Consider the following 22,898-nt stretch of genomic DNA (forward strand, 5'->3'; position numbering starts at 1 on the left):
AGATATACGATTGAGGAATAAACAATCTCAATTTCTGCGAACTCACGGGTCTGGTACTCCGCCCACGTCATCACAGGCGGGATGTTCTGCTCATGTCAGCTCTCACCTCTATCTGGGCAGCATCTCGACATACCCCTGACTCAAAGTATTCATCATCGCATGGCAAATCAACGTTGTTCGATGTGAGAAGTAGTGTGTAGAAGGGCGTGTTGGTGACAAGGGCGAAGTTTTGATCCACAATATAGAGTACGTAAAACGTTCGCCTCCAACACTCTTCCAGTACACCGCTACCTTCCCCATACGCTCGAGCAAAGTCTCTTTCGTTCATACGCAATTCTAATGCAATTGTGATAGCTTTATCCAGGTGCTTACGAGCCTCGGCTCTGGAAATGCTGTGGAACTCAGCGAGAGCAAATAGCAGCAGCGCTTGAACATTGAATGGTGTATGCGCCAGGTCGGGCGACGTGACAGCTTCTAATGCTGTCATGTGGTAGGGTTTCGATGGAGTCCAAGGGGCGTAGATTGATCCGATCCATTCCAAGACGGATATTAGTGTGGTCATTCCATGGTTCCCGTGCAGGCGCCTGGCTTGCAGATAGTGGAGAGGCAGTACAACTGGCCATGAAGACCAGAAATATTCGAAGTACAAATCGATGAGTCGTTCATTGTCGACTTGGAAGATCATTCGACTTTGCTGGGTAACGTTCCGTTCACGAAAAGGTATGGAAGAACCTGATGAACCGCTCTCAAAGGATCCCAGGCTAGACTGGTCGGATGGGGATGGCGCTGGTAACTGAACTTTTCCGCTGGTCAAGTTTTTGGGTTCTTGTTGCAGTCGTAGACGTCGCTCCGCAAGTGCAGCTTTGCTGAGACCTCCTCTTCTAGATTTTTGATAGATGCATTCTTTCCCGTCGCGCCTGCATCGGTTGCAGGCGGGTTGTGTGGAGTCACACTTTACGTGTCTATTGCGGCACTGGATACAGGCCAGCACTACTCGTTCAATTCGTTTCGGATCCGACGATAGCTCCATGGTTGAAGGAAAACAAGAGGAAGAGCGTAGGTTGCGATGGGATCACGGCCGTAATTGGGGACACCGCCAAAGGAGATCTTGCGCGCCAACCATGGAAGGTCAAAGTCAAGATTATCCAAAAATAATCATACATTCCGGTGAGTGGAAGACGAGCACGACGCGTAGGGCTGATCTGACTGGTTACACAGCGTGTCAAGTTGGGCGCCTGCCGAGTCGGCAAGAGTCGGATGTGCATCAGCATTGGGGGCCGCTCCTTGTTCATTAAGATGTTACGTTGAAAACCACAAACTCTCAACACGGTTTAGGCATGGACAGAGCGCGCTCGCGTGCGACACATTCAAGAGTTCAGCTGACACACATAGTGTCACTATTAATCCCGTACATTCGCAAGCCTTTCTACCCTACTACCATAAACTAGAAATAATCGCACTATAAACCCACAATCAGCCTTCGTGATACGACAGGCCAACGTAGCAACATCCAAGTCTCTGGTCTCAATGCACAAAACATGTAATCATATGCGTTCCAGACCTGACGGCCAATAAACCGTACCAGCTGGGGTTGTCGCTTTTCGGTCGTATATCTATAATCGAAGGCGATGAAGCAGAATGAAGAAGCCGCGAGCTTAACGCAGCTTGCCGTGATCTTGAGCCTCTTTGACCTGTTCAAAGACCTGCAATACAATGTTAGTTATCGGGTTCCGTACATTAGAAGAATGGCGTTGCATACCTTGAGCATCTTCCTACGTGCACCAAGAGCATTGACTCCACGTTTCTCCAAGCCTTCGTCATCGAGCTCGATAAGCTCCTGCCACTTGAGATCCTTCAGGTTGTCTGTGTACTTGTGCAGACGGAGACTCCGAAGCCAGTTGGGAATGTCCGAAAGCAGACCAGGGTCGGTAGGATCCTCCGGGGGCTTGGAGCTGCCGCGACGGCCTCGGGGAGATCGACCGCGATCAATGTTGTCGCCGAGGAAGCCATGACCTTCATTGCTGCCGCCGGCAAGACCAAACTGAGCAAGGTTGAGAGCGCCCATACCGTTGTTCATCATGCCGCCGCCGTAGTCAGCAGCCAAGAACCCGTTAGCTTGAGGCGATGTGAAGTTGCCCATGGCACCCATGCCCTGACCCTGCATTGCGAAGCCGGGGGAGCTGGGGCGAGATCGGCGGCCTTGCATAGCAGCCAATTGCTGGGCCTGAAGAGCAGCCGCTTGCTGTGGTGTCAATACTTGGCCAAGCTCGTTTGTCATCAGGATGTTTCCGTTGCCCATCTGAGGCATGCCGGGGGACATGGGTCCGTTGTCAGAAGATCGGGCGCGGCGGAATTTGCGTACATCGTCCAGCTGGATGCGGTTGTTGACTGTAGACAACGCGGCCAGTTTCATAGCAGTAGCGTTCGCGACCATATCGGCCTGGTTGTTCGACTGCTGGAAATTGGCGACCATGGGAGTGCTCAGCTGGGAAGCCCAGCTTCCACCTGGGTTATAAGAAGGCGAAAGGAGCGGCATGTTGGAGGAGTTGGCCTCGAGAGCGTTCAAGGTGGTGGTCTGGACATTGTTGCTATCGTTCTGGAGAGGAAGACGTGGAGATCGAAGACCGGCGGATGGAGGTGGCTGAGTGAATTGGCCCATCGGTGGCTGCTGGTGCTGCTGCTGGCCCGAAGACTTGGGACGGTTCGCGCCCTCGTTCCAGGGTGATGCTGGCGGAGCATTGTTCTCTCTCTTGCTGTCCTCAGGGGCGGAGATGGTGGGAGCCGCTAGAGAGGTACGATCTCCAACGGTGCTATTGCGGTTGGACGCCGGCGCAACACCGACAACGTCGGTGAACTCAGCCTTCTGCTTGGCGATGGCAGCCGCGGCGTCCGGGAACATGCGGTTGATCTGGGATGTCTCCAAGCCCGAGTTGCGTTTTCCAGCACCCGGGGATGGCGGCGGACGGCCGAGGCCCATGGAATGACGGTTTTCGCCAGTGCCGAGCTTGCTCATGGCGTCGCTCAGTTTCTGGGTCATGGGATCTAGCGCTCGTCAGCATGGAAAGTGGCCTGTGGATGTTGTCAAGCTCACCTTTCTCTCCGAAGTTGGCAGGGGACAGAACTCCAGACATGGGCACGTTCTTGGACATCTGCTGCAGGACTTGGATGAAGAAGCGAATCTGCACCTGCGTCGTCTGCTGGAGGAGAGCGTAGAGGGCAGCAGTTCTCTCGGCCTCACTAAGGACGCGGAACCACTGCTCGATAGCGCTCAGCTCGTCCTTAAAGTCCTGATCAAGAGTGGCTGTCGCCATCTCTTCGAGTGTGTTCTCATATTGGTCGATATCGGCGAGCCACTGCTGAGCAGCGCGCTCCATCTCATCCGGGTTGCCCGACTGCGTGTTGTTGCGCCCGAAGTAGATTTCAGACGCGGGACGAATGCCACGGTTGGCAAGCGGGGAGGGGAAGCCACCTAGATCAGCTGAGGCACGGAGATGGTGGTTGGCGCCGAGGGAGGTTCGGGCTTGCGGGGGACGGAGCGAGCTGGAACCCTCGGGGGTGCTGTTCCTGTTGGCGGCGATGTGGCTGGCAGACATGGCGGCGGTGAAAGTGGTCGACGGCGGGTTGAAGTGTAGAGGGTGAAATTCTGGCAACTTGTCAGTACGGCCGGCCCAAGTGCTCGCAGACCGGATGCTAGCACACGTACAGTGTAGACTGGGCGGGAGCACGAAGGAAGGTATTGATGCTTGCACACGAGTCTTCTCCTGCAGTCCCAGCTGCCTCAAGTCAGTATAACGTCGGACGCTCGTGGGAGCGCGAACTTGCCTGTGCCTCAAAGGAGAGCTCGATGAGTTTCGCGGGAGGCTGACACTTGTGCAGGGATGCGGTCTGCTGCGATGCACAGGCAGGCCGGGCAATAAGAAGAGACAGCGTAATATATCAAGGTACAAAGAAGGGAAGCTCAGCGACAGGAGGTCGAGTGTGAAGACGGCCAGAGGAGTGTTCGCTGCCAGGAGTCCGTCGAAAAGCCCGCGGCGTTGGGTTAGCGCGCCCAATCACGGAACCCTGCGCAAGGCTGAAGCAACGGCTCGCCAGATCTAGCCTGGTCCTCAGCTGTTACAGATAGTCGCGGCATACGTGACTACAAGCCTTCTGTTTGGATAGCTTCCATGGCTATCTCCGGTTGTGTCAAGGGCGGTCACGGCTGCAGCTGCCTGTGAATCCCTCGCCTCTCCCCATGGTACACCTCCACACGCCCACCCAACAGTTGACCAACTGTGGCACTGTGGCCGTTTCGAGTCGAGCAAACGCGTCGACCGCGTGCTAGCCACACGATAGCATAGACGGTCAGAAGCGCACCGTTTCTGTAACAGCGTCTGCGGTGCCGTGCTTCTTATTGGCGAGCCGCGCCGTCAAACGCTCCGAGAAACAAAAGGAATTCTTCCCGAGACGTGTTCATGCACTGCCCGCTGCTAACACTAGTCGTTCGGGTCCACGGATAGAAAAGTTGTGCCTCTCCAGGTCGTGTTCTATCATTGCAGGAGCGTCTGAGACGACCCACTGTTGCCTGATCCGACATCTGATGCCCGCAGGTGCATGCGCTAACCTCAAATGGTTAGCTACGTGTCGTCAAACATGCATTGATAGCGCTCCAACGCTCCGCGAACAGGTGAATGTGAATGTAAGAACGATCCATTCTGAAGTGAATGAGGGTGAGTGATAAACATGGCGGCGATTGGTTGCGTGAAGATGAGGCGCGACTAACCATAGACAACATGGTCGACATCGATCTGTTTAATCTGCAGTTCATACGGCTCTAGCAAATCCTCGCCAACTAGAGGTTCTTTGGAATAATGAGTGATACACAAAGTCAAGTTCCTCTACCCCCTTGTAGGCTACAGGCATGTCGCTATCAATAATGATAAGCAGCTTTTGTTTCCGCGAATTACCAATATCTGAAAAAGCTAAGAAGGCTACAGTGCCTGAACAACCTACAAACTGAACATCTTCAGGCAATGTTGACTTCGGGGCACCTGTCTGGTTGTCTCTTGAATGGGGTGATCGATATGTCGGAAAATAGCGATAAGGTGGATGAAGACAGTCTTTGAGGAGTGTTGTAAGGTTAGAGTATTAAAGTGTTGGAATGTTGGGCTGGGCTGCGGCTGGTTACTCTCGCTCTTGCCACTAGTAGTGAGGTCTAGCCACGCACAGGGAAGTTCCTTCGCATACCTTTGAGTCAAGAATGTCCAGACGTTCTGGTATCGGATGCCGTCCTCCTTGAGATACTGAGTGTAAGAGTCAGCGGCAGCGTGGCCGACAATAGTGCCACACGCCAGTCACCACGGAGCAGAAGATAGCCTCACTGTAGAAGGAATTTGTACGAAGATGAAAGTGTTTCTCGGTGGAAATGGGTATCTTGTTGTTTTACATCTGCCGTGCTCAAAGTTTCATGATGATGCCGCTGCTTGCTGTGATTGCTGTGCCGCCGACTGGATTTGAATAATCTGATTTGGGCATTAGCTATCCGCGTAACGAGACACGTTCGAAAAACATACCTCGCCCTTGATCTTCTCACTCTTGTCTTGTATACCCTGTATCTGTTTCTCGATATCCTTGCTGCATCCAGTCAGCAGAGACTCGCCACGCCAACGGGCCCACTCACATCTGTTTGTCGATGAACTCGAGGCGACCGTTGACCGACATGACTGCCTCCGTCTTGTCCTGCTTCAGCAGTACTGGGCCAATTTGTTTATAGATGTTTGCATCGTCGTCGAGGATGTCAAACTCCTGAGATGACGCCTTTCAGTATGTGATCCGAGACCAATCGCAATCTCCGCATACCTTCTTGACGGTACTGTTCTCCTGTTGTTGCGATTCGAGCTTCTGGCGAGCCTCTACTGCAGTTCCGAGCTCTGTTCCGAGATTAGCTAGGGATCGGCCATCTTTGGGCGCGGCTTACCAGCCTGGAGGCCTTGATAGCTGTCAGACAGCGCCTGCAGCTTCTTTTGCACGTCTGCCATGGCTTTGGTGATGCTGAGTGACGCGTGCTGCAAAGTTTGGTGCAGTCTCGTTCGGAAGTCGCGAGTGGGATGCTGAACTCCCTCAATCCGGTTAGAAGCAACGCGGGGCTAGGTGCCTTGGCCGTACCTGGAGCGACGGGCACCTCTCGTGTACGACCGCAAAGCCCATTCACGCGGAACAATCTCGAGCGCACCCTCGCCTAAACATCGTCGATCCAAGCTGCGAATCCTTCCCTTACCTCACATACTCGCCCTGGCCCCGCGAACCCACAGGCAGCCTGCACGCGATTGCCCCACTCAGATCGCCCTCCGCCGCCCATACATCGATCAATCAACACACCAGCCGACGCGCGCTCCGAGAATCACGCTCGCTGAAGCCTCCACCGACCTCCGGCCTTCACAATGAGCAACGCCGACTTCCTCGGCCGGGCCATCGAGACGGTCAAAAAGGCAATTGAGACGGACACGGCAGGCGAATATGAGAAGGCGTATCAGCTGTACTACAGTGCTCGTCAGTGCCACGAGATATAGGTCATGTTAATTTGGATGCTAACTTCATGCGCAGTCGAACTGTTCATGCTCGCTCTCAAATGTACGTCGGTCGGATTCTGTAGATTGGCAAACATGCTGACGCTCAGTAGGGGAGAAGAACCAGAAGTCCAAGGATATGATCCGCGGCAAGGTAGCCGAATACATGGAGCGCGCCGAGAAGCTCAAACAACATCTGAACCAAAATGACGCCTCAAATCGCAAGAAGCCAGCAGCCATGGGCTCAAACGGCAAAGCAGCAGGTGGAAGTGGAAAGGGCGGAGGGTACATATCAAGTCTGCGCCGGCCGAGAGTTCGCAACTGACCTCTAACAGTGACGAGGACGAAGGCGAACAAGACGCCGACTCGAAAAAGCTCCGCGGTGCGCTCGCTGGCGCCATTCTATCCGAGAAGCCCAACATTCGATGGGAAGACGTAGCAGGTCTGGAGATGGCAAAAGAAGCACTCAAGGAGGCCGTTATATTACCCATCAAGTTTCCTCACTTGTTTACCGGGAAGCGACAACCATGGAAGGGTATTCTTCTCTACGGGCCACCTGGTACCGGTAAGAGTTACCTGGCAAAGGCGGTCGCTACCGAGGCGAACAGCACATTCTTCAGTGTCTCCAGTTCCGATTTGGTCAGCAAGTGGATGGGTGAATCAGAACGGTAGGTGAAACAGTCCATTTCGGCGCGACGCGGCAACTGACATGATGTTAGACTCGTAAAACAGCTCTTCGGCATGGCTCGCGAGAACAAACCCTCGATCATCTTCATCGACGAGATCGACGCGCTCTGCGGACCTCGAGGTGAGGGCGAGTCGGAAGCATCACGACGTATCAAGACAGAACTGCTAGTGCAGATGGACGGTGTCGGTAAAGATTCGAAGGGCGTACTCATTCTCGGTGCGACGAACATCCCATGGCAACTTGACTCTGCCATCCGACGACGATTCCAGCGAAGAGTTCACATAAGTCTGCCAGATCAACCCTCCAGGATGAGGATGTTCGAGCTCGCGGTTGGCAACACACCTTGCGAGCTGAGCCAGGCCGACTACAAGAAGCTAGCCGAGCTTAGTGAGGGATACTCTGGGTCTGATATCTCGATTGCGGTACAAGACGCGCTCATGCAGCCCGTGCGACTTATTCAGACAGCAACACACTACAAGCCCGTCGAGGTAGACGGCCAAACAAAGTGGACGCCGTGCTCACCTGGTGATCCACAAGCAGAGGAGAAGTCATGGACAGATCTAGACGGCGATCAGCTGCTCGAGCCACCTCTAAAGGTCAAGGACTTCGTCAAGGCGATCAAGGCTTCAAGACCGACTGTGAGTAGAGAGGATTTGGACCGCAGCGCCGAGTGGACAAAGGAGTTTGGTAGTGAGGGCGCGTAGACGAACCGTTTGTCGTCGTTTGAGGCGGTGCTGTATATCTTCGAGGCGCTTTTGGTGTTTATATCCCCTTCTAGCATAGCGAATCCAGGCCGTACATGGACCGGCCGGCGTTGATGCTTCGAATACATAAGCAATTTGAGGCTTTTTCGTTCCATGATGCTACAAAGGCGATACTGCATATACATTCATATCGAGCTTTGAGATTCTCAGGATTGAGGTAAAGATGTCATTGCGACTCGTGGCGCTTGCAGAGTGAAGGTTCTTGAATAATGGTGGCTCATTTTTCTACACTAAGCTGGTCCAGCGTAGTCCATTCCATGGCACGATCGAAGTGGGTGAGGGGACGAAGGGGAAACTTGGGGGGAATATGTGTAAAACCGGACCTGACCTGACCTAACCGCCTAACCTAACCTGTCCTAACCAAAACAAGCACTCCGCCATGATAAAGATGCTTCTCTATACTTCGCCAGCCTTGTTACCAATGACGAGGCCCAGAGACCCTCACGTCATGCTCTTTCATCGTGTCTTCGTGCTGATGTCATGTCACAATTCCGAATCGAACGCCGCTCATGCATCGTGTCCCATGTGGGTTTCCTTCCACAAGTCCATAAAGTTGACCATTTACGAACGGCCTAGTCAGCCTCTAGCTGAAGTAGGCTTGCGCAGTACGCTGCTGCTCTGGTGTCAAAGTCGCGGCAGCCTGGCCAAGATCGGTGCTGGTCGCCTGGATCAGAGCCTTCACGGATGCGACAACGCGGTTCGCGGTCTGTCCTTGCAGAGTTTCGGCCTCCAGGGCTTGCACAACGTAGTTGAAGACCTTTGCGGGTTGAGAGAACACAGCTTGGTTTTGTCTGAAAGATGTTAGTGTGGATCTCATGCATTCGCGATGTCGCGCTAAATTAACTTACTGTTCAATCAGCTGAGCTAGGAACGCATAGGCGTATGGTGTAGCCTCCTCGTCGTTGGTGATGGGAAGCGTATCCATCCAGGCAGCGGCGACACTGTCCCAGTTTGCGACCTTGCTCGCATTGTAGTGTAGGATCTTGGCAATTGCAGCCGAAGCATTCTCTGTCGCGAAAATGTCGTCGTCCGCGCGAGCGTTTGGTCTCTGTGTAACCTGGAAGAGCGTCTCCAGGGACGCCGCAACAAATTCGGACCAGTTCTCTCCACCCTTGTGAGCTGCAACACCAATTCCGTATACTGCTGCCTGGCGATTGGCAGGGACGTCATCTTGCATACCATCGATGAGAGGTTGGATAATCTGGTCCTTGTATTGCCACGACTCTGGACCACAGAACTCGAGCACATCGTCGTAGATGCAAATCGCCCACTGGCGTTGAGTGGGGTCTGGGTTAGCAGCGGACAAGCTATAGAATTGGGTTAGTTCAGCCCAGTAAGGCAAGAACGCTGTGCCCATGGTCTTGAAAATGCTGTGGAACGCCTTGTTCATGTCTGAGAGGAGCGTCTGGTCGTCTTCTATGGCAAACAACAGATCTTCCGAAGCTTCCTCGCCATCATCATTCTCGGCCTGCTCCTCTAGACGTTCCTTTACGCGTACGTGGTAGTCTTGAAGCACGCTTCTAGCGGACTCAATGAAGGTCGTCATGTGTGCGTTGGTGAGGCAATTGCGACCAATGCACTCTAGACACTCGTAGAAGCATTGGTACATCTCGGCGAGGGTATCAATGGCGGGCTCAGTGCTGAGCACTTCGAGGACACGCTCCACGGTGCGGCCCCACAGCTCGCTCAGTTGTGTAGATTCCGGACCGTGGGCCTTCTTGTACGCATTCAGCAGCGCTGGAACACACTTGGCTGATGCCACTCGCACGGGGTCGTGGAAGAAGAAAGCTAGGCCTGGGAGCGCGATCTTCTCCATGATGTCGTTGACGTAGGGCTCGAAAGCGTCCTCTAGAACTTGCGCGTAGATGACAATGAGCTCGATAGCCATGTGTTTGTCGTCAAGGATGCTGGTCTTGATTCCAATAACCTTGCCCTTAAGCGGGACCAACTCCCAGCCTTCTTCATCTTGGATCTGGGCAACTTGTTCCTCATCGTCAAGAAGTTGAATATCAGCCTTAGCTCCAGCAAGCTCGGTCAGTGGTGGGATGACACCAGCAAGGAAAGGAACGAACTCCCGTCCTAGAACACGGCACATGCGGCCCCAGCAGTGTAGGAGATAGGATGCTTGCGGGTCATCGGCCTCGGAAACGCTGTTCTGGATCCGTCCGAGCAGCTGTACAAGGTTGAGTGCGTCTTGGCCCATCCGGTCCTTGCCGACAGCGAGAGCGATAAGCGTCGCGCACTCCATGGCCTTGGCACGGAGAAGTCGGTATTCTTTGGATTGCTCCTCTTGTAGGACATTGAAGAGAAGAGGCATAAGCGTGTCGTAATACTTGGAGAAGGCAGCCTCTGCGGAGTCCGCAACGGTGGCAATAGTAGACAGGGCCTGTTCCTGTACGAAACGCTTGGGGCTCTGCAGAAGCATGAGCAAGTGGTTAAGCAGCTGGTCCAGGTATGGCTCCAGGATGTTCTTCTCAGCCTCCTCGCAGAAGTTGACTAGAGCAGCAGCAGCGTGCGCCTGCACGCGAGGCTCCGAAGACTCCAAGACGGGGATGATGTTGGGGAGAACGACCTGGTGGTACGTCTCTTGCATGGTACCGGCAAAGTCAGTCGACATCTGTCCGACAGCATTGCAAGCGGCCCATCGCACTCGTGGATGGGGGTCTCGGAGCGCAGGCAATACGAGATCCAGGACTTTGTCAAGCTCGCCAACCATCAGCTCGCGACAACCCTCGGAGATGGCTGATATCGCCATGAGAGCAGCGTGCCTGTCGCGCCACGCCGAAGAAGTCATCATGCGCGGAAGCCAGTTGAACGTTGGGGGCAGAATGGCTTGTCCACCGAGCTTGTTTGCCAGGCGATCCATACACTGCTCACCAGCCACATGGTTCGAGTCGCTTTCTTCATCCAAGTCTTCTGACACGTTCCACTCCTCGGCATCGTCATCGTCAGCTCCAACGTCGGTCATCAAAGACAGACATTGAGTAACCATATCATTGGTGAAGTTGGCATCCTTCTTGCACATCAGAGGTGCGTTATCCGCGAAGGTCGCCATGAGTTCCAACGCGTTCTGCCGAGCCGTCTCTCCTAGATCCTTGTCCTGGATAACGGAAATGCTGAATTGAACGAGGTCGTTGAACGGAGGCTTGAACATCTTGGGCGCAACTTCGGCAAGGTCGATGAGCGAGATGAGGGCCTTTGTGAGGAGCTCTGCATCGCCAGACTCCTTGATCGGGGGTAGAATACTGAGGATCTCTCCGACGAGAGAATAGTATTTGGACTGGGCCTTCTTGGTGATTGAGCGGAAGAAGGACGCGAAGGCTTCGACGGATGCGATTTTGACCTGTGAGATGTAAGTCGAGGGCTTCCAGGTGCATGCGAAAGACGAACCGATGTCTCGCTGTCGGCAAAACCGCCCTTGAAGGCAGTCAGGACTACGTCCTCATGCTGCTTCTCGATGATCTGCGGGGTTGTCGAGAATATCCTGAAGGCGTTCTCGCGCTGCGCGGGGTCTGCGGACTGGCTTGCCTGGAACAACGCGCCCAGAAGCTCCGGCCATGCAACGCCTAGATGAATTTAGACATGTTTCTGTAGCGTGTCCCGTTTCCTCGTACCTTCATCTGTGTGCTGGCGTGCGAGTTCGGCAACAGCATCTCCAACCTTGGTGCGCACTGAATTGTCGGTCTCGTTGGCGAGGCAATGGAGCAGCTTCGCGCGTATGGCCTCGCGCTCGGGGGCGTTGAGGGTCAAGAAGAGGTCGGCGGTCTGGCCTGAGGGCGCCTTTCGCGGTTTGGACGACTGTCGCCTGAAGATGACGGCGGCGAACGTCCGTGTCTAACACAGCCTGTAAGCTAGAACCCAGGGTTTCTACCGAGCGGGACCCTTACTGAGGTATCCTGCGCCAACTCGATCTGCTCCGAGAGGCCCATCAAGAGCACCTCGGGCCTCTGGGCAACCCACTCGTCATTCAACTGCTGCTCGGCAGCCGTGCGCTGAATGTTATCCGGCGACTGGAGGCCCTGCAGCAGGGTCGCCAGCGCCGTGTGAACCTCGGCGGGGAGGACAGACATATCGTATACGTAGATTGGTAGTGGAGGGCAGCGGCCCAGGAAGCGTGGTGTTGTTCACAGGCAACAAGGGAATACGGTCGCTTGGTCCCTGGTAGTGCTGCTTGCGGAGCGCGTGTGACGTGTTGGAGCGCCTCTGCTGCAGTGGAACTATGCAGGACGGGGCAGCGTATATCTTGGTGCAGACACGATCTTTCGGCGGCAGAGACTGGTGCTTTGTGTGGTTTCGCCTCAAGTCATTGATCGATGTTTTGGTGGGGGAGAGTGTTGGCCCAAAAAAGTGTGTCACTCCACTCATTGGCCAGCTAGCGTATCCTTGAAGGCTACGGAGCCCTGGGGTACACCGACTCACGAAGCATTCACTGTACGGACCCTGTTGAAACCACCCAGCTGGCTCATATATGTTAAAACACGATCGGCACTGCAAATTCGGTGTAGTACCGTGTGTACTCTTAGTGAAAGGAAAGATGAATCAGTCAACGGCTGGGTGCACGGCCAGCCATCCTGTTCATGGGAGATACCACGCGCGTGACCTGTCACGATAGGAGTAGGAAAACCTTGATCTAGCTTCAAGTACGGAACCCCGAAACCTACAGCAATGCTAGATCCTTGAATCTGTTTACTTTGTTGTAGTAGGTTGTATAGCGCTGTCTAGATACAGCCGTCTTCAGAGTAAGCTCCTCCGAGGTTAGATACAAAGGCCATGCAGTAGGACAGACCAGATGGAGCCCGCGCCCGAGCTAAAATTCTGGTCTTTTGCAGGCAGTCGCCCGTAGGCCGAGCAGGCGCATGTGCAATGGCAGCAGGCCAGGGGAAGAGCGGTCTAGCTAGCCTCGTCGCTTGCGCCTTCTGCGTCTACCCTGGCAACCACGACTTTGCTTCTATTGACCCCTCACCAACAACCCGACTTCCACGTCTCGGTCAAAAGCAACATGTCGCATACGGGGACTATGCGCGGTACGCCCAAGCCCAAGAACCAGCACCCGCCCCAGCAATTCCCCCACAGCCCCTCGGGAATCCCGCGACCAGCAGCTCTCGAGACGCATGCTTCTCATGTTGCCCAGAGCGATGCGGGCGGCTCTTCGCTCAGCGCCAGTCGTGCCAAAATGTCGAAGCGCGACGACGTAAGCTGCCCTGCTCGCCATGGACTGCCACATACTCATGATGCCTAGGCCATCCGCCGCAAGATCGAGACCGACCTGAACAAAAAGAAGAACCCCAGCGGCCGCGTGCGACCCTCCAAGAAAGCCCCGCCCGGCACTGTCCTCGCCTTGAAGCCCTCCCCCGCGCTCCAGATCAAGCCCTCCACCTCAGTCGCCGAGGCTGCGCAGTTGATGGCAGCTAAGCGCGAGGATTGTGTCCTAGTTACCGACGACGATGACCGTATTGCGGGTATCTTCACGGCCAAGGATCTGGCCTTCCGCGTCGTTGGCGCCGGCATCAAGGCTCGCGATGTCACCATCGAAGAGATCATGACCAAGAACCCCCTCTGCGCAAAGACCGACACAAGTGCGACCGATGCTTTGGATCTCATGGTCAGGAAGGGCTTCCGCCACCTTCCCGTCATGGTATGTTGGGCTATGGATATGCGTCGCGGGTGAACTGACGTGGGACAGGACGAAAACCACGACATTTCCGGTATCTTGGACATCACCAAATGTTTCTACGACGCCATGGAGAAGTTGGAGCGCGCCTACGCTTCCTCGCGCAAGCTGTACGATGCTCTGGAGGGTGTGCAGGCCGAGATGGGCTCCAGCCAGCCGCAACAGATCATTCAGTACGTCGAGGCTATTCGTCAGAAGATGTCTGGTCCTACTCTCGAGTCTGTTTTGACTGGCCTGCCCCCAACAACCGTATCCGTGCGCACTTCTGTCAAGGAAGCTGCGTCACTCATGAAGGAGAACCACACAACCGCTGTTTTGGTGCAGGATAATGGCTCCATCACCGGTATCTTCACCAGCAAGGACGTCGTCTTGCGTGTGATTGCCGCGGGGCTCGACCCGATGACTTGCAGTGTCGTACGAGTGATGACTCCGCATCCCGACTTTGCGCCTATGGACATGAGCATCCAGTCCGCTCTGCGCAAGATGCATGGTAAGTGGTCCAAATCGAAGGCTCTTTGAAAAATTGCTGACTATTGCAGATGGGCACTACCTCAACTTGCCTGTCATGAGCGACGCAGGGGAGATTGTTGGAATGGTCGATGTTCTCAAGCTGACTTATGCCACTCTTGATCAGGTACGCCCACTTCTGCTTCTCAAAGTATCATTGCTAACTCCTTGAAGATCAACAACATCAGCACGACCGACAGCGAAGGTCCCGCGTGGAACAAGTTCTGGCTGTCTCTGGACAACGAGACCGAGTCGATGATGTCGGGCGAGGGTGGGAGTCGCGTCCACGACCATCGCTCCTACGTCTCCCACCACGATCGCCCTGGCCTAATGGATCGTGGCGATAGCGTACTACCCAACGAGTCTGCCTCTCATCACGGGGACTCACCAGACGCATCTGCTGTCGCCAGTATTCCTCCCTCTCATATGGAGGATATGCCATTCCCTTTCAAGTTCAAAGCTCCAAGTGGTCGCGTTCACCGTCTGCAGGTCGTTGTATCTGCTGGCATTGAAGAGCTCATCCACAATGTAGCGAACAAGCTTGGTGCAGAGGTCGAGGCCATAGGAGGCGTACCGAGCTTTGATGACGGCAAGGTTTCCCGAGGTGGCTTCGCTTTGAGCTATCTCGACAACGAGGGAGACACAATCTCCATCACCACCAACGACGATCTCGTTGAGGCTGTCAGTCTATCCCGCATGGCACATCGCGAGAAGGTAGATCTCTTTGTGCACCATCCTGAAAAGGCACCAATGTCTGCCGAGGTCAACCCACAACCTACGCTGCCCAAGCCTGTCACACCGCCTGAGTCGTCTCTTCGCGAACGTAGACAGTACTTTGACGAAGAGGAAGAGAAGCCAAGATCACGAGGCCGTAATCAGCCAGTACCTATATCGCAACAGCCAGAGATCATTGCTGGTGTACCAAACGACCTTCTCCTTCCTGGAGCTATCGGTGTACTAGCTGTTGTCATCGTCGGTGTCTTTGTGCTTGGCCGCGCCAGTCGATAAGATTTGGGTGGACGTTGGGTAATTTGTGTTGGAGTATGAGCGAGAATGCATTGTTTCCTTTGTTATAACCTGATATCCCATAGATCCCTGGGTGTTTCCTAGCAGTTTGGCAGTCAAGATTGAATACATTCTACTTCCACCTCCCACAAGGAAAATTCACGGGTCTGCAGCCTACATTAAGATGGAAATATGCAAACTAGGCAACCTGACGAGAACGTAGGCTCTAGGGTGTGTCAAGTTCAACTATAAGTAGTCAAACGTCCCGCAGAAATACGCTGTCGTTATGCTTCCTTTCGGGAATACTATTCAAGTCGTCGAAGAAAGAAAGAACAGTCACATCATTCTCATGATGTCCTCGAAGCTTTTATGACGGCGGGGGAAGAACTTCGGGTAATCAGTACTGTATAGTTGGTAGCGTAACATACTGGTGCTTGCATGATTGCCAAAGCGCCCTTTCAACAGTGAACGCGTATTCTTACTTTCCAATAATAATGACAATAGTGAAATTTAGAATCCCTTCAGATTTTGTTTTCACTTTTACGGTGAAGTTGCGAAGGGTGCTTGGGTCGTTGCGGCTAGCGCGGTACGCCAAGAGATAAGATTAGATCCGCTTAAGCGAATTTCGTCGACACAGTGCGCGACGTCAGGAAGGAACGACTCTCACGACAACACCCCCACCGCTGACTTCTAGATACATCTTCAGTACGCTCCCCGTGTTCTCTCAACCCACAACTCCGCTCACACAACTCGATAGAATCAGCAGCCATGGTTAAGAAGCGAGCGTCCAACGGCCGAAACAAGAAGGGTCGCGGCCACGTCAAGCCCATCCGTTGCTCCAACTGCTCGCGATGCACACCCAAGGACAAGGCAATCAAGAGATTCACCATCCGCAACATGGTTGAGTCCGCTGCCATCCGTACGTCTCCCGGACACGCTCGCACCGCGTCACACTACACAACAGAAGGGGCGGCATTGGGGAATTGAAGACTAACGCCACGCAGGTGATATCTCCGATGCCTCCGTATTCCCCGAGTACACCGTCCCCAAGATGTACCTGAAGCTCCAGTACTGCGTCTCCTGCGCTATCCACGGCAAGATCGTCCGGTACGTTGAGCCCGCACGAGGATTCGGCTGAGCCCATGTCTAACACACTCGCAGTGTCCGCTCGCGCGAAGGCCGCCGCAACAGGGCCCCTCCCCCAAGGGTCAGGTACAACAAGGACGGAAAGAAGATCAACCCCAACCAGGCCGCTGCTAAGACTACCACTGCTTAAGTGGAGTGTGGTTCGAAAACGGAATGATCATGGCGCTTGGTGTGGGGTCTTAGGGTTCTTTCGGAATGTCATACTGGAAAATGCATGATTCCAGAAGGAAGGGCAGACTAAATGACGAATCATGGTTAATGCTCGCTCGGATTGCCTGCCTAAGCAGCACCGAGAGCTAGCTATGAACTTGTAAACGAATATCCAAGTCGACTTGCACCAACCCTACGTTTGCTGCGGTGATGTTACGTTGGGAACTGACTACGCATAAGGTCCTGATGATCGAGCTCACTCTGCGTTCATAGTGGGTATGCAACCTAGATGGCATTCCAAACATGATGAGGAACTGCAATATCCCATGCTCCATTTCGCCAATTCTAGCCAATTCGTTGTCCCAAACATCGTAGAATGCCGTCATTTTAGTCGTTCCGCTTCTTGCCCTCGCCCAAATCACCCCCATCTTCGAGACTCTTTCCATTCGACGGCTCGGGTTCGGTTGTTTCCCAGTCTTCCGCGTTCTCGTCCCATCTTTCAAGCTCCTCGTCCACTGTAGTTCTGACAACACCAGATTCCTGATCTTCGGGGTTCTCGCCCAACTCAATATCCCGCTCCTCGTCACCCGCGACGGCTGTATATCCGCGCGCAGCCCGTTTGCGCTCGAGCATGCGCTTGTGGTACCAATTGCATAGGCCGAGAGCGAGGAGCGAACCGAGAACGTTGGCTACGATGTCGTAGTAATCGAAGTCGCGATGTATCTTGATATGTGTCAGTTTCTTGTACAATTGTTCCTCCCATTCATTGACTCACAGGCAAAAGCCCTTGTACGACCTCACTCGCGACTCCCAGACCAATCGTGCACACGGTAAAGGTGAGCTGCAAGACCTTCCTCCTACTCGTTTCTAGTATCCAGTAAAAGCATAGTGTGAGTAGGAAGAAGGCGATGAAGTGTAGGGCTTTGTCCGATTGCTTGTATGAGGGGATCTTGTAATCGGGTGGGGAGAAGCCGGCGCCGGCGCTGATGAAGATGAGGGCTACGAAGGCACCTGTATAGACATTAGCTTGGTATTATTCGGAAGCAGAGCGCAAGTTCGAGGAACACGTCCATTCCCTGGTTCATTGCTTGAGCGCTGTGCCTCGAGCTCTCTGACGTATGAAACAGCAAGTGCGACCTACCAGCAAATGGCTTCCGGATGCGCATGGTGACTTTGTACAGCAGCGGCTATAAGCACTCGAGGAGCATTTCCAGCCCTAAAGATCGGAGAGTTGCAGTCAGCGGGCGGCAAGAGCTACCAAGCGTCGTTATGCGGCCACAAGCTGGCATTCTGGCGGAACTGGCTTGCAGAAAGCGACTAACGGCTTTTGGTATTCCCGCTGTCGATCACGTGTGGAACCTGTGAAAATCGACAACCTAGGAAGCTGCGGGTAGGGGCGGGTAGTTGATTGACCCCAGGTCTGTGATCTGTGTACCTGGCGCTATTTCTGCTTTTGAGGTTAGGTTTGGGATGGAGAGTCTCGGCTGCCAGGGCAGATGCGTGAGAAGCCTTCCTCGATGGTGCTGCATTACTGGTACGGTAGGTGTATATCTGGAAACCTAATCGCTCTGAATGATAACTCGATGATACACGGTGTGCGACTATCATGTAGCATAGGTAGGGCTGTAGGTTTTCTGAGCTGCATATATGATGTACCCCAGAGGTACTCGGGTGTCGTACCGACGGCAGGCATACCTACGTAGCATCATGTCTAGCGAATACCTTCGGGCCACTCTTTAGGGACTTGCAAGGACATGAACAACAAAAGTCATCGAAGTAGTTCCCTGTGCTGGCCCACAAGGCGTGCGATACTTCAAAGTTGGTAAGTAAACGTAACCTAGGTACCCCCTAGGGACACGGTCGGAGCCAAGTCAGTGCGCGCAAGACGATCGAGGACAAACCGAAGACATTGACGTGATTGTAATTGATTCTGATGATAGAAACACTGCGACGAGTACATACAGCAGTCACAGCATTTTGATATTGGGAAGTAGGTAGGTGACGCGGGCCCTGGACTGCGCAGAACGCTAAGGCGGCTGGACGAGGAATAGCCCCCATCCACCTACAACCCTAACACCACGTTCGTTCATCAAAGGCCGTATCTGTGGCCATCAAGACGCGAGCCCCAATACCCTCTTCCATCTCGCAGTCATCGGCAAACCTTTCGCTCGACCGGTAGCTCCTTCCATGCTTGATTTTATCGCGTTGCGACACCTGGACCAGTTGGGACGTCGCCCTCTGGTTGCGCCTTCCCCGTAGGTCGCGAACCGCCAAGACCCCCCACAGCCGACGACGACGATGTCCTTCAGCGCTTCCCCATATCCTCCATCATCGCGAGAACGCCCAAGCCATGCCCGCTACCTGCACCAACCGCCCAACGCGACTCGATTACGCACCCCCAATGCGACGCTGAATGATGAGGCGGCCATGTCAAACGCCTCCAACGCGATCAACATGGGGGATGGAGACATGGTGGGAGAGGAAGACCCCCGCGCGGCGCGATGGCGCGAACAGTTTCTGCGCACAGAAGCGCGTCTCTCTGCAGTGATCGGTGGCACGTACGAGGGTGATGCTGTTGATGCCCTGGACAACGAGCCGCGCCCGTCATCCGGGGATGCGGCGGCGCATGACGCGCGACCGGCCGTCACCCCGAAGAAGTTAACCCGCACAATCGACGAAGACGACTATGGCGACGATGAAGACGACGAAGACGAAGACGATACCCGCACCTCGCCGCTACACTCAAAAGGCGCTGCCAATGGCGTTGCTGCTGCCGCTCCCAGCACGCCAAGCCTCCTCCGCGTTCCTTCCATATCGAACAAGTCAGGTCACGACCGGACCGGGACACCTTCGTCGGACCATACAAAGACATCAGACGATGTGCGCAAGAAGCTACAACAGGATAAGATTGCGACCGAGGATGCGGCCAGGCGGAGCTTCCAGACAATGTTCTACTCGTTGGAAAGTGATCGTGACGCCATGCTAGAGCAGCAGAAGCTTGACGAACTCGACCGTCAAGTAGAGATAGAAACGTCCGGAACGCCCGCGAACGCACCCCCCAACAGCGTCGTCGTCGCCCCCCAGCAAGGCACTCTCAGCACCACTAACCTTGGCGCGTCCAGTCTCACACTCAAGCACCTCATCTCCCGTATCGACGCGCAAAGAGACAAAGTCCATGCGACTGATGCGCAGCTCCGAAGCCTTATTAGCGAAGTCCGTAAGAACAGGAGTAAATGGGCAAACGAAGAACGTGTTGGACAGGAGGAACTATACGAGAGTACAGAGAAGGTCCTCATGGAACTCAAGGCCAACGAGCATGCCCACCCCTTCCTTCAACGCGTCAACAAACGAGAGGCACCGGACTACTACAACGTGATTAAGCAGCCCATGGATATTGGCACGATGATGAAGAAGCTCAAGCAACTCCAATACAAGTCCAAGAAGGAATTCGTCGACGACCTTATGCTCATATGGTCAAACTGCTTAAAGTACAACGCGGACCCAAGTCACTTTCTCCGGAAAAAGGCACTACACATGAAGAAGGAAACCGAGAAGCTCGTACCCCTTATCCCGGACATCACTGTTCGCGATCGTGCAGAAGTCGAGGCAGAGGAACGGAGAATGCGTCATGGTGATGCAGATGCCGACGGCGCCGACGATAGTGAAGACGAAGAACCTATCATGGCTTCACGAGGACGAAAGGCACCAAGCAAGGGAGGCAAAGGCTCAAGTACAGCAAGAAAGGCCCCTCCAGCAGGTCTGGAGGACACACCGGGACCGGAAACAAAACCATCAGCTCCATCTCTCAACAACGCAGTGTCCAATCTTAAGAACGAGTTTCTTCGAGCAGACTCCGAAATGGAAGGCAGCGTCAACGGCTTTTCGACACCTCCCCCACCTGGTACATTGACACCGTTGGGACCGAACAGCATTTCGCGAAACGGCGTGAATGGTAGCCAAGCCGACGTTTCGGAGGCTGACGGCACTGGTATCTCGGTCAGTGATGTTCTGGAAGAGGATGCTGATCTGGATGATCTGGAATACAAAACATGGAAACAAGTGACGAAAAGAGATCGAGCAATCATTGCGTCAGAAAGGCATAGACTATTCCGTGACGACCACCTACAGCCAGATGAACCCGCTATTCTACGTACAAAAGCTGGCATGAGAAGATGGCTACGACACCGAAAGCAAGCTATCGAGGAAGAAACTGCAAGCGGGGCCGTCTCCGCTCCGGACGGAAAAGACGGCGTTCAGGCCACTGCTGGTGAGTCACTCGCCGAGGGCATCGAAGGGGAAGAGGAGCGCCAGATTCCGGATTACTACGACCCTGTGTGCGCCATTCCCGACCTTTCTGAACGCCTGCAATGGGTTGAAGACGCCGAGGGCTATGTCATTCCTCAGGCTGAGGAGTACATGCGTATTCTGCCAAAGGGGCAGTTCGTATCGCCAGACAGTGCTTTGGTTCACAAGTTCGATGACAACAACCACATACTGCAAGAAACCAGGAAGATATGCGCAAAGATCGGCATCGTCAAACAGATGCAGATCCAATCGCAGGTAAGTTTTTATCCGAAATTCGAAGGAATATACCGACCGCTAATTCGTATAGCTATACCAAAACCAGTTTCAACGATATGAACCGCAACCTTTCCACGAGGCAGACATCGAGCCAACAGTCACATCCGAGGATGGGCCGATCATGGCCCCCTATGTCTGTCGCGCCGCCTTACAACGCAGCGTTGGCAAAGTCTTTTATCACGCTGGTTTCGAAGAGTTCCAGCCATCAGCTCTTGATGCCGTTACTGACATTGCGGCGAAATTCTTCCAGAATCTTGTTGCAAGTCTCGGGGTATATCGCGAAACACCGAAGATGAAGTCAGATGTCCCCATCACTCTTCCCAACGGACAGGCTACAAGTTGGACACCACGCTTTACTCAAGAAGAAGCTGTCCTTCACTCTTTGCACGCCAATGGTGTCGATCTTGAGTCTCTCGAGACTTATGTCAAGGACGATGTTGAGAGGCTTGGTACCAAGCTCGGTGGCATGCATGATAGGATGCGGTCATACTACGCTGAACTCCTGCGACCAGCTATGGATAACGCCGGTGCTGACGGGGCCGGTGCCTTCAACGACGGTAGCGAACAATTCGTGGGTGGAGACTTCGCAGAAGACATTGGCGAAGACTTCTTCGGTTTCAAAGAGCTCGGTCTTGACATCGAGTTCGGACTTACTTCCAGCGTCCCGTTGCATCTACTACAGAACAGGGTGCACAATGCATATGCCAGGCAGGACAACAGGTGTGTTTCGCGATATGCTTTGATGAGGCTCTTACTAATGTTCACAGCAATATTACTACTACTGGTGTCATTATGCCTGAGCCACCGAAGTTCGAGCCTGTCACTGTCCAGACCGCTGAGAACCAGATTGGTCTTCTCCAAAGTTGGCTCTTGGGTAAACTCCATGACAACAACAGCCAGCCGCTTGTCGAGGATGATGATCTTCCTCCGAAGCAGCGATTCCCTAAGCCACGCTTGCCACCTACAGGCAAGATCTCCAGTCCTCGGAAACGCCCTCTCAGAGAGCAGCAACAAATGGCTCGTAAAAAGCGTAAGCTGGACGAGGAGAAGGATGACAATGGCAACGATCAGGGTGGCTTCATGAAGGGCATTGGTAAACCCATCGGTAAGCTGAAGCTTGAACCGGTGCAAAGAGAGAATCATAGCGTTCAAGAGCCAGAGAAAGAGGATGGTAGCGCGCATGGCATGCCGAGCCCACCCGAATCTTTCTAGGAGCATTGCTTTGGAGGGTTGAACCGGCGGATCCTCTGCCGCTATGATCTCCAGTAATTTCGACTTTCTGGCACTCATTCTGGGTTTTGAGAAGCAGTCGTTCGCATTCATTGTTTCATTTATCGACATATCTCTATCCTGTCCGCTTTTTCGACGACTGCTTTCGGCCGACTCTGCCCCATTGGTATTCATTTCCGCAGATCGGACAAGTCCTTATGGCGTTTGTAATTTTTCCTTTACCTTGCTCATCATATCCCGGTGGGCGCAAATTTGTCTTATTACACGGGGAAGGCGGTAGGGCTCGTCCTTGTATACCCATCCTGCATTATGCGCAGTGGCCTTTTATGCATTTTTCCTGCTCGCGCGTTTGCGACGCCAGTTTGGTCTCATGATGGACTAGCTTTGGGCTTCGTTTTTTGCTCTTTGTATATACCAGGCCGACGAGATTGGGGATGGCACCACGGCATTCATGAGGCTTGAAATATCTCAATGCTACTCTTGTGGCATGATCACGTTATCTGTTTGGTGTGTGACCTGGATGACTTGTCGCTGACGAGGTGATGCAGTAGACGTAGAGTATAAATGCAATAACTAATACGATATGCAACGACGCAGATCAAATCGCATTC

The 22,898-nt window shown here is 53.8% G+C and overlaps 8 protein-coding genes across 8 annotated transcripts; 4 read left to right on the forward strand and 4 right to left on the reverse strand.

The window, feature by feature from the left end:
• Positions 1–1,655: 1,655 nt before the first annotated feature.
• VTS1 (Flap-structured DNA-binding and RNA-binding protein) lies at positions 1,656–3,593 on the reverse strand (the record flags this gene model as incomplete). Its single annotated transcript, XM_049328657.1, has 3 exons — positions 1,656–1,703; positions 1,760–3,042; positions 3,092–3,593. 3 exons carry the CDS (start codon positions 3,591–3,593, stop codon positions 1,656–1,658), a joined length of 1,833 nt encoding a protein of 610 aa, XP_049191629.1.
• Positions 3,594–5,005: 1,412 nt separating this feature from the next.
• On the reverse strand, positions 5,006–6,017 carry J4E83_001704 (uncharacterized protein; the record flags this gene model as incomplete). The annotated part of the gene is made up of 6 exons (XM_049328658.1): positions 5,006–5,030; positions 5,227–5,282; positions 5,553–5,613; positions 5,660–5,784; positions 5,839–5,909; positions 5,957–6,017. The coding sequence occupies 6 exons, from the start codon at positions 6,015–6,017 to the stop codon at positions 5,006–5,008; spliced, it is 399 nt and encodes a 132-aa protein (XP_049191630.1).
• Positions 6,018–6,419: 402 nt separating this feature from the next.
• VPS4 (Vacuolar protein sorting-associated protein 4) lies at positions 6,420–7,937 on the forward strand (the record flags this gene model as incomplete). Its single annotated transcript, XM_049328659.1, has 5 exons — positions 6,420–6,528; positions 6,583–6,609; positions 6,659–6,830; positions 6,881–7,213; positions 7,265–7,937. The coding sequence occupies 5 exons, from the start codon at positions 6,420–6,422 to the stop codon at positions 7,935–7,937; spliced, it is 1,314 nt and encodes a 437-aa protein (XP_049191631.1).
• A 643-nt stretch (positions 7,938–8,580) lies between these two features.
• J4E83_001706 (uncharacterized protein) lies at positions 8,581–12,067 on the reverse strand (the record flags this gene model as incomplete). Its single annotated transcript, XM_049328660.1, has 5 exons — positions 8,581–8,788; positions 8,846–11,340; positions 11,388–11,563; positions 11,612–11,831; positions 11,885–12,067. The coding sequence occupies 5 exons, from the start codon at positions 12,065–12,067 to the stop codon at positions 8,581–8,583; spliced, it is 3,282 nt and encodes a 1,093-aa protein (XP_049191632.1).
• A 929-nt stretch (positions 12,068–12,996) lies between these two features.
• J4E83_001707 (uncharacterized protein) lies at positions 12,997–15,183 on the forward strand (the record flags this gene model as incomplete). Its single annotated transcript, XM_049328661.1, has 5 exons — positions 12,997–13,188; positions 13,237–13,632; positions 13,681–14,158; positions 14,208–14,302; positions 14,350–15,183. 5 exons carry the CDS (start codon positions 12,997–12,999, stop codon positions 15,181–15,183), a joined length of 1,995 nt encoding a protein of 664 aa, XP_049191633.1.
• Positions 15,184–15,948: 765 nt separating this feature from the next.
• RPS26 (40S ribosomal protein S26) lies at positions 15,949–16,456 on the forward strand (the record flags this gene model as incomplete). The annotated part of the gene is made up of 3 exons (XM_049328662.1): positions 15,949–16,099; positions 16,185–16,287; positions 16,342–16,456. 3 exons carry the CDS (start codon positions 15,949–15,951, stop codon positions 16,454–16,456), a joined length of 369 nt encoding a protein of 122 aa, XP_049191634.1.
• A 407-nt stretch (positions 16,457–16,863) lies between these two features.
• J4E83_001709 (uncharacterized protein) lies at positions 16,864–17,642 on the reverse strand (the record flags this gene model as incomplete). The annotated part of the gene is made up of 3 exons (XM_049328663.1): positions 16,864–17,199; positions 17,252–17,487; positions 17,618–17,642. 3 exons carry the CDS (start codon positions 17,640–17,642, stop codon positions 16,864–16,866), a joined length of 597 nt encoding a protein of 198 aa, XP_049191635.1.
• A 1,132-nt stretch (positions 17,643–18,774) lies between these two features.
• J4E83_001710 (uncharacterized protein) lies at positions 18,775–22,269 on the forward strand (the record flags this gene model as incomplete). The annotated part of the gene is made up of 3 exons (XM_049328664.1): positions 18,775–21,036; positions 21,089–21,777; positions 21,825–22,269. The coding sequence occupies 3 exons, from the start codon at positions 18,775–18,777 to the stop codon at positions 22,267–22,269; spliced, it is 3,396 nt and encodes a 1,131-aa protein (XP_049191636.1).
• Between the last annotated feature and the right edge of the window lie 629 nt (positions 22,270–22,898).

Source organism: Alternaria metachromatica (assembly GCF_023757995.1).
Source record: "Alternaria metachromatica strain BMP 0045 chromosome Unknown scaffold_3, whole genome shotgun sequence".
Lineage (NCBI taxonomy): Eukaryota > Fungi > Ascomycota > Dothideomycetes > Pleosporales > Pleosporaceae > Alternaria > Alternaria metachromatica.